This window comes from Amblyomma maculatum, chromosome 8 (genome assembly GCF_055883805.1).
Source record: "Amblyomma maculatum isolate TAMU_Amacu chromosome 8, ASM5588380v1, whole genome shotgun sequence".
In the NCBI taxonomy this organism is placed as follows: domain Eukaryota; kingdom Metazoa; phylum Arthropoda; class Arachnida; order Ixodida; family Ixodidae; genus Amblyomma; species Amblyomma maculatum.
This window is the reverse complement of record NC_139351.1, coordinates 62,578,577-62,588,714: the sequence shown is the minus strand read 5'-3', so window position 1 is coordinate 62,588,714 and position 10,138 is coordinate 62,578,577. Positions and strand designations below refer to the sequence as shown.

General features: G+C 41.9%; 1 protein-coding gene across 1 annotated transcript in view; it reads left to right on the top strand.

The window, feature by feature from the left end:
* The first annotated feature begins 225 nt into the window (after window positions 1-225).
* Window positions 226-10,138, top strand: part of LOC146181280 (uncharacterized) — a 26,974-nt gene continuing 17,061 nt past the window's right edge. The window contains exons 1-3 of the mRNA XM_084575751.1: window positions 226-334; window positions 4,017-4,075; window positions 6,601-6,669. Coding sequence (XP_084431877.1) covers window positions 226-334; window positions 4,017-4,075; window positions 6,601-6,669 — 237 coding nt within the window. The remainder of the gene's footprint in view (window positions 335-4,016; window positions 4,076-6,600; window positions 6,670-10,138) is intronic.

Below are 10,138 nucleotides of genomic sequence, written 5' to 3'. Positions count from 1 at the left end.
ATATTTGCCCTCGCTACTGCGCAGTTCTCAGAACGCAGGATTGCTAATAAGAAGCACCACACATGCAGATAACCTTGTATAAAATGGTAAACATGGTCTCATAATAATTATTTACTTATGCAATCATCAAGAGGCTGGCGGAATATAAATGCGCATGAACAACGCGTCATAGCGGAAGTACATTTTACTAGCCACGATCACGGCGTTGCCGCCCGGCATTTCAGCATGAAGATGACACTAGTCTTTGTACTTCTGATTTGCATTGCCTACGTCAAGTGCCAATATGGCAAGGCCGCTCCGGATGACACGTCCTCTGACTATCAGACTTTTTGCGGTAAGAAAAACCTCCCCGTGTTCTCAGGACGCGTTTATAAGCGTGTATTTGATTTCCCGATTTATGATAGTTGCGTTTGTGGTTCAATGGCTTTTGCGCAATTGCCTAAAACAAAAGGACAGGGAAATTTCCTTTAAATAGATGTTATTGGCTTTTCGTAAAAGGAAAACGGGTATGTAAGCGCATATCCGACTGGCTTTAATAGAAATATTGTTAGTATAACTAGCAGAATTTTTTAGTAAAGTAGCTCATGCCAATATAATAGGAGTAGTAACACTAAGAGCAGTTTTGAGCAATTAAAGCTCTACGTAAAAAAAAATATCATAAAAGCTTCTTATTCAGAAATGTACGGGAGATAGAACTTATACGCGGATATCAAATTATTTTCTGGTTTAAGAGCTTACATGATAGAGAACTGTGAAACAATGGTGCAAGCAGATAGCCTCTGAAGGTTATTTACGCAAGGTTTAAAATATCTCTACACTGCTTTAGCTCTAACACCATTCAACTACTGACCATCTAGAAGTATATTGTTAGTTATTACAGTTGTGTCTTGCGGACTGATTGTCTTCGTCCGGTTAGTGTCATCTTGTGGTGTTTCCTTTAGATCTAAAGGCTTAACATCACAAAGCAACACCTTCTATAACGGCGCGTAGCAAAGGGCTGTGTATAATTTAGGGCACCTAGAGTCTCCAACGTGCACTGATATCGTCTACTACTAGGAGACTAATACAGCTTTCTTGATTGACCGTGAGCGAAACGAAGTTGCAAATAAGTAAAGATCTTTCCTTTGTAAGCTTATTTAAACTCACTGTCAATGTATAACGAGGAAATCGCATACCATATGGCTGAAGAGGATTGCGCGGCTGTTAACCAAGCTATCGCTCTAACCAGCCCAACCGGGAGGTTCACCAATGAGACGCCCAAACAGGTCAATGAATTGTCCAACATGGCTGGGCTGGTGTGAATCTTCTACAACATGCAACTGCAGCGCCATCACCGGCTCCAAGCTTGACGTGAACGTCAACTACTTGTGCGCATAGACGGCGCTCAGATCGGCCACCCGTGGCTGCGGAGTGGCAATATACAATTTGTGTGAAGCTTTCCATTTGATATCGCTGGCCTTAATTAAAGCCAAAGATCAAAAGCTCTCATTGTAAAATGAACAAATTATGAGCGAACTGAATGTCGTCCCTTTATAATATGATGCGACAGGCATTGATGGCACCTTTTTGTGTCTCCCTCTGGCGATTTTGTTACGCATACACGCATACATGCACTCTGGTATTCGCTTACTCACTAAGTTCTAGATTTTTGTCTCTGTTACCTCATACGTCTTCATTTGCTTTGCCGTGTGCTACTGCGTTATCTGAAACACCAACATAAGCCAAGGGTATAGAAAGGAGGTATAGCAAGTTTAACCCCTTTTTTTCTTTATTGCCTGGTCTTGACACATTTCAATGAACGAAAACAAAGCCAACAAAAGTCACACAAATGCTATTTACATATTACACATTAAAATGCACGCATACACAACCAAGGCTCTAGTCGTGAGAGTCACTCGGGAGGTTCTGCAGCAGCTTTCTGGATTGCCAAAAACCTGTCCACACTTTGATTGAAGTGAAAAGCACTCCTTCACTCACGTTGTACGAGCATACCTGAGTGGCCTAGCTCTAACATATCTTACTACTAATCGAAGTGTTCCGGAATGCTAAATTTCCTAATTGGCAGTTCCTGCCACCTTGATCAAGTTATGTGCTTTCGTGAGGTCACGCAACCATCTCACGAATCAGTTGCCGATCCTGCCAGATACAAGTAACGAACAGACAAAGCCATGCTCGTGACTTTCCGGTATCACTTCCGATACTCGCACAAAATATTGGATAACACCAATGTTTGTAGCGCAGTGTCACAAGTGAACTCTCCTATGCTCTTTGACGGTGCCTGGATCTAAGGCTAGCCCACAAACTGTTTCAAACAAATCTGTTGCTTTCTTCACAAACAATACTTTTTCACTGTAAGTATATGCCTGCCGATTTACAGTGGGAAAAAATTCTAGGATGACCTTACTACACCTTAAGAGCGAGAAGGTTCAAGCCTTTGGGTTCACTTCTACTGGAGTGTTCATTTGACAAAACCTTTTTGTGAGACACACGGCCGACAATACTTTACTCGTCTTGATCAAACGCACATCGCCCGTTCGCTAACTACCGCGTCTAGGGATAAACTGACTGAAGGTCCACCAGCAAACCACTTCTCACATCCTCCATTCAGACACGGGGCGCTAACTACGTTGCCATAAAGACGAATTTATGACGTGTTTCTCAACAGCAAGGCGTGGTGTGGGTGATTTGCGCGCAGTAGTGGTTAGGTGCACGGTGGAGACGACAGATTTTGTTTTGAAGCGCCAGTGCAAAGCAAGTTTTATATCGCAAATTTCTTATCGCACTTTCTGTACACGGCGCGCATAAGCAAAGGAAAACTTTCGCATTAAAAGGCTAAATTTTTGTGTTTGTAAACTAGCTGGTTTTTAAGAATGTGGAGACGTTATCACGTCTTTATATATATGTCATGATTGGTCAACAATGATCTAATTATAAAGAATTCATATCCCCCACGTGTTAGTACCGGCAGGGCACTGCGAAGACGAAGCACGTCTCTTGCTTGTGCGATTCAACCCTCATGGGGTTTAGACTTCAAGGCTTAGTGCGTGGCAGATTGTATGGCATGCCTAATCAGTCAATTGCGGAGCTGTCACCATTTAGGAGGTGCAGTATTTTTGCTGCCCATCATTTTCACCAAAAAGTATTTGTTTCTAGCTTCCTTCACGTGTAAAAGTTCTGGCTAACATTTCTCAAAACCAAGCGGAGTCTGTATGCTTAGAGACGTACCCCAGAGATAAAAAGAGGTATGAAATATTTAGTCGCTGCCTCCAATTCATTTTAAGATTGACTAATTATTCGCCAGTAACAAACGGCAGTTCCCCATTTTGCCACATGCGGGAATATTTCAGTCGGCCAAGATATAAACAAAAAAGTATGGTTCTGGAGAGGGCGATTATGGAGAATACTATTTATGGTATCCAGCGTTTTGGAACAAGTGCCACTCGTATTTTATCTCAAGAAACTAGTCCGGGGTGATATTCACAAATGAAAGATAGTGCTAATATCTATAAAGGACGCAAGGCAGATACAATTATATACCTGCAGGGTGCAGTGTTTGCGTTTGTGAGCTTCCCAGTATGTGTGCGATTCATAGAAAACGAAGCATAAGCTTGGTTTCAGCCTGCAATTGGGGATATTGATTTCTCTACGTCTGTGGGAAATACAAGGTGTTTGGGCTGATTTTAGAATGCTTAGGATGAAATGGTGATCGACAGGAAATTAAGTCAATCTAATCTATTTTGAATTTTTCAAAACCATTTCAAATTTTTAACTCAATTGAACATTACAGTGCCTGAAATTATAATATTCTAGTGCCCATACTATGGGATTTCTAACAAGGGTAATCATTGTAGAAGTTTAGGAAATAAAATTATGTAATTTGTATTTGGTAATTATACCAATTTCCTTCGTGAAGCGCGATTCATTCGAGAGGCGCGTCTTTGAAGCAAAGCTGCAGTATTTATTTAGGACATGGATTCTTTGAGTCCATACGCCATTTACTTTTCTTCCCACGGCAGATATCAAGAGAGCCTACCAGCTTCAATTTCTGGATTGCGTTGAGAGCCGGATTCCTAAGGTAAGCTGATCTTTAGGAGCCAATTTCAGTATATCACAGCTCCTAAATTGGCAAAGAATACATAAATTAGGTAAATAAATACAGCTTTCAAACTCATATAACAAAAATGGTTGAAGGTTTAGAACAAGTTAGTTATTTAGTCAGTATTATGCAGAAAATATTTCAGTGCCATGCAGGAAACCAAATGCATTTGTTTGTCAACGAATTGCTAAGATTCATTGCCGATTACAAAACCTCGCGGTAACGTAAAAATATTGAATGCCAAGTGCTCGGTACTTCGGCATCTTCTTCGCATTGTGGTTGAGTAATTTGCTAGCGTATCTGGGGACATGGCGACTACTACTGCCCGTGGTCGATGAAATGCCCCCAATCATTAATAAGGTTAATTGAGGTTGCATCTGCGTCAATAAGTACACTGTAAGGGGCTTGCAATTTGTTTTAGTAGGGATCTTCCTAGATATTGAAACTGAAGTTGCAACAAAAAGATGCTGCACATATTGTGAGTGTCTGCGCATCCACTTGATGAAAACGTACAAATATGACATCTAGGTGAAGATATCACAAGAATATAAGTTTTTGTTCATTTATCTTACAAGTAAAAACACAGTAGCCAATATGACCACATGTCATAATACGGTTAAATGATAGTCCCGCTATTTTATATGTGGAAGTTGTATTCGCACAAAACGCTTGATCATTTCGCCTTCTGTTAAATTTGTTATGCTTTATTTTACCATGATTGCATGCGACTTTTTATTGGCCGAGAAACCCATCATTTTAACATAAATGGAGATTGGTTGAAAATACCTGTCACGCTACACCATTCACATCAAGTTTGTCTTTCACTTCACAGATAGCATGCTGGTCTATAGCCATGTTACAGCCGGGATTTATCCCCCCGTTATTTGGCCTTACTTTCTAGCCCTGCACTTTTCACACTAGGAGTCTGAAATCACATCAGATATTAGAGAGAGATGTGAGGAAATAAATTTATTGCATTATTGGGAAATTGTGCTTAATGCTGTGAAGGGAAAACGAACATTGGTCTCCTAATTTTACGACGCAAGTGCACTATATAGCCTTGGAGGCACATGCGTTTAGCAGAGATACAGGAATAAAGTAGGAAGAAACAAAAGTTCCTCAACGTGTTTCGCGCAACCTTTCGATCAGAGAGCCCCGCCCGCTACTACGTTGATATCGCATTAGGATTTATCGTGGCTGTCTTGTAGGTTTAGGATGAATTATGGAGTTTAACTTTTCAAAGGTATTCATGATATGAAAGACGCCATAGTGCAGGGCTCCGGAAAGAATTCCTTTAATTCTAAATGCCCGAAAAACGACATCGCGAACATGATCGCCGCATTAGCTAAGGCCAAATTTGGAATAATTTAAAAGCAGATACACAAACTGAGATAAAGTTCTTGTCGTCGTAAGTACTACATTCGTCCCGCGTACCAGTGAAATTAAGGTTTCGTAGATCTTAATATATTAGAAAAACTAATTTCAACAGCTGTTCTCGCAAACAGCTTAGATATACGTTCTATGACTCCTTTCTAATGAAAAAGGTAAATTTAAACATCAGGGAATATTTAACGCAACAACGCTCTTACGTGGTAGGTTAACGCGTGCCCGGCTTAAGAACCAAGGAATAAACGCTCCTTTGAGCTAAACTCGCGGAAGGTATTGGCGTTTGCACCCAGTATCCAAAGCAAGCTTTGGAAATTCCTGAGAAACATCGAAAGGTTTGCATTTTATCGAAATAATCATTGTAAGGTTTGGAAGTTTACGCATAAAGCAATTTTCGGGTGCAAGCAGAGCATGAAGGGAATCGCTTGCTCGAAGTATTTGTCTTATATATGTACACAAAACCGTGGCCTCTCGAAGTGAGGTATTTGAGGGGCTGGATTAAAAGTGCATCATATCTACTCACACGTTTAATAATTGGAAAATAGGCAATAAAAGTAATATTTGAATTCATATAAACAGTTTTCACACAAGTTCGTAAAACTACTCTTCTGCCCTTGCCAGCTGAAAAGCAGATTGCAAGACAATCAAAACTTCGCTTAAGCTCCCAAGTTGTACATGTTCTGAAGGAAAACTAAGTCTTTTCACATTGTTACTTGTGATGCACAACGAAGAATGCGTCAATAGCCTGCAGGGAATATAGGCAGGTTATCATGTCAACCCACATACAGGCCACAGCATCAATGTTAATTTGTCTCCCAAGGTCTGACCAGCTGCGCTGCGTGTTCTCATTCTCGAATTTGCGGTTGTTGTCACGACAAGGCAAAAAGCAAAACAGTGTCTCCTCAGGAAATATTTTCTGATCATATTTTGTAACCGACTTGCAGGGAGAGCAATTCAGTCGCCATGCGTGAAGCTCCTGACGCGTGCCATTCGTGACCTATACGGACACCTTTTTAGCCGCGGCATGGTACTAGTTCCTAATAACGAGACAAAAAAGTGTCGTAGCATCATATAATCCGCGAGAGAATAGCAATACCCTACCATGAAATTTCTTGCAGTTCAAGAACACCCTGGGAGAGCAAGGCTTGACACATGACACGTTTCTGCAGAGTATTTGCGATGGTGATGTAAGTAGCTGCTTTTTTTTATTGGAAATAAACACAAAATTTCCAATCCTCTAAGAAAGGTAAAGGAAGCTGAATATCCAGCACGGGTTTTTACTTAGATCAGCGATCTGTAAGCAGGGAAAATTTGATTCCGATAAGAAACGGTGCATTGTTGCGTTATCTAACAGCATACCTTGGGAAACAATTGGCGTACTAGATCTGTCTGCTCTGAAAGGTGGCCTCAAATTCACTTTCATCTTCCATTATCGCCGTTGAAGCTCCGCGTAGAATCTAGAAAGTCAGGCGCGAACGATACATGCAAGTCAATGACAGCACGCCGTTTCCGACGCAGGTCTCAATTCTTAAGCGCGACTGTGTATAACAGAATTAGTTTCGTTTGAGTTGTCGGGTTTAACGTCGTCCCCAAACGACTAACACTATGAGAGACACCGCAGTGGAGGGCTGCGGAGATTTCGACGAACAGGTTCTTTGGCGTACATCAACATCGCATACAACAGGGGCGCCTAGTTCCTCGCCTCCATCGAAAAGCTGTAGCCAAAGCAGGGATTCAATCCCGCATCCTTGGGCACAGTAATCGAGCACCCTACCACTGCACCGCCCCTGCTGGAGAAGTAGAGAACTCTGATCTCCTATTTCAGGTATGTCTTGAGCTATGCTCAATGAAGCTGACGAAATGGCATTTTGAATTGATATTAAGGCTTCGCTGCGGCGTAGGCTAGCCCACGTCTCGGTCGACTGCATACAGAAAGACGAGCTGTTCATTTGTGCGGGTTCTTTTAGTGAGCGCTTGCTCATGTTGTATTTTAAGCCCCTTTTATAATCTATCAGCTATGGTGCGCATTGTCACTGCAGGTCATAGGCATAATAACTATGTGGAACTTTCCTTACTTAGTCAAAGCATTCCGCAAAACTAAATATTCACTATCATTCATAATCATAAACTGCCCATGATGATTGACACAAAATGACGTGCAGTGTTTGGCTTAAAAGATGAAAGCTGTTAATTTACTATATTCTATCAAACGGCTCAAATTTTTACCATAACTCAAGTCTGGATGAATACAGTGTTATGAAATTAGGTTATTTCTCTACATATTGACCTGAATTCTTGCTTTGATGAACAAGGAAAAAATTGTCAAAAGCATCTTTAGTTAGTGAGTTCTTTCAAAAATGCTTTAAGGCGCAATAAACGTATGGTACATTAGCATAACACTCTTCTCAGCGCAAAATGTGCCACCCAAAGATTCCATTAGCCGCTCATGACGAATCATACCTTCCCTCACGTTGTGAATATATTTTAAAGCTGCAGAAAACAATTGTCGTTTGCCATCTAACGTGAAAAAAACTTTTTGTAAAACGTACTGTACCACAAAATAGGTCGTATATGTGTGCGATATTGAAGGTGCTTTCGGGAGACATCTAGTTTTTCTTTATTAGGCTCCATCTATGGCTTTCATTGATAATTTTGTTCGCCTACAAGCACTCTTCTAGTTGTCTATTTAATAGACCCTCAATATGTAGCGCCCTCGTACTACAAAACATCAGAGTACGGAATGTCATATTGCTGGACAAAAGAATGCATGACGTCACAATTTAGAAAGATAGACTACAGAACATCAATATACAAAACAACAGACAATGAGCATCACAGTACAGAACTACAGACAATGAACGTCACAATGCAGAACTACAAACAATGAACATCGCAATACAGAACTATAGACAATGAACGCCAGAATACAGAACTACAGACAATAAACGTCACACTAAAGGTCAAAAATACTGCAAGACTACAGAGTATCAGCAATTTTCTGTTGTTTTTTCGACTAGTAATCACCAATAATTTCCGTTCCTATCCTCTGCAGTTAGTCGATAACAATTGCTAGTCTCACCTCATTTTTCAAGTCATTTGTAGTAGTAAAAAGATACCTTTTCGCAGCCCGGAACTCGGCCAGACCTCTGACCTTGTCACTCAGTTGTAAGCCCGCTGAGTGGGCTTACAAATATGGGCTCACAAGGTTCACCGAGAGCCATGCGCCCGAAGCCATCCAGTAGAGTCCTCAAAGAGGGCTCAATGTTGACATAAATTCTTTCCTATCCTCCAATCAATTCCGAAAATTCACTCATATTGAAGAATCAGACGTGAATAGAAAATATCGGAGCCCTTGAACCCGTTTGAAATTGTGCCTTCATTAGCTCACACACACTGATTAGCATAGAGTCATTATCTACACATTATGTTAAAGACCTCACTACAAAGATATTTTTACGTGAAAGGCCTCACTAGAAGGATTAAAAGTTGGATGTCGCTTACAATGCCTCTGGAACGTAATAGCACCGACTCTTTGTTTTTCTTTTCCGCTTTTTGGCGTTGGCGAATCACCAGTTACAATTTACAAACTACTGATCAAAATATAATGCAGAACATGCTACACGCAACGGTAATCGTAGACGAATGAAAATACACGACCTAGTACAGAACTCATACACATGCTGATATGTCGCATACATGGCTACGCCTAATGGCTCGTTCACATTTGTGTATTCGTGCCAAAAAGTGAGCAAAATTCGCTGCCGCGGCAGGAGATCCGCCGGAAATCTCGGCGGAAAGCCAATTCGGCCCGGGGCCGATCTTGCCGCCGGAATGTTTCCGCCGAATTCTAACAGCCATTAGGAAGGCGAGAACGTTGAGTCGGCGCGGCCCGTGGCGTCGACCGGTTAGCACCCTCGGGGGTCAACATGGCAACAGCGTACTTGAAATCGACGATCGGCTCACAATAAATGACAGCCACAGCCGAAATGATTTCGAGGCCGTGACGTTGTGAGGCTATATCGCGTGCGGTAGGGCAAGCCTCATCCCGAACACAAAAGCAATGTGTTGAAGAATGACATTTGGAATAAGATCGACACTGTCCTTGATATGAGCGGAAAGTATGCCCATTTTGTTTACGATGTTTGCAATTAGCATGTTGAAGCTCTTTCTGCCACAATACGTGGGACAGATGTACCATGACTTAGTGAAGAATTAAATGATTATGGGCCTTCCCATCGGCACTTAGCATAGCTGTATGCTTTTGGTGGCCTACGTAACTGCAGTCGAGCGGACAGGTTAGGGGCAACAAGAGCTCGCAGTCGAAGCGGTGACGGCGGTGATGAGTTGGCTCAAAAGAGCGAACGAAGGAGCGTGCCAGTGGTAGCGGACTTCGCTAAACCTTGACTCTACCGGGAATCAAACCTCCTTTCCTTGAATCAGTAGTCCAGCGCTTTACGAACTGTGTCACGCCCCGGATTGTGAAACGCTTTTCTATCATGAGAATGAAGCGGGAATCTGCGAGTAACAGACACAGCTCCTTTCGTTTCCTGCAAACGAATTATAGAATGCCGGTGAACTTTGTGTTCGAAAGGAGCGCGTGATGTACCGTCACGACGGTTCATGACGTCACCAAGCGACACGACGGGCGTCCCATCG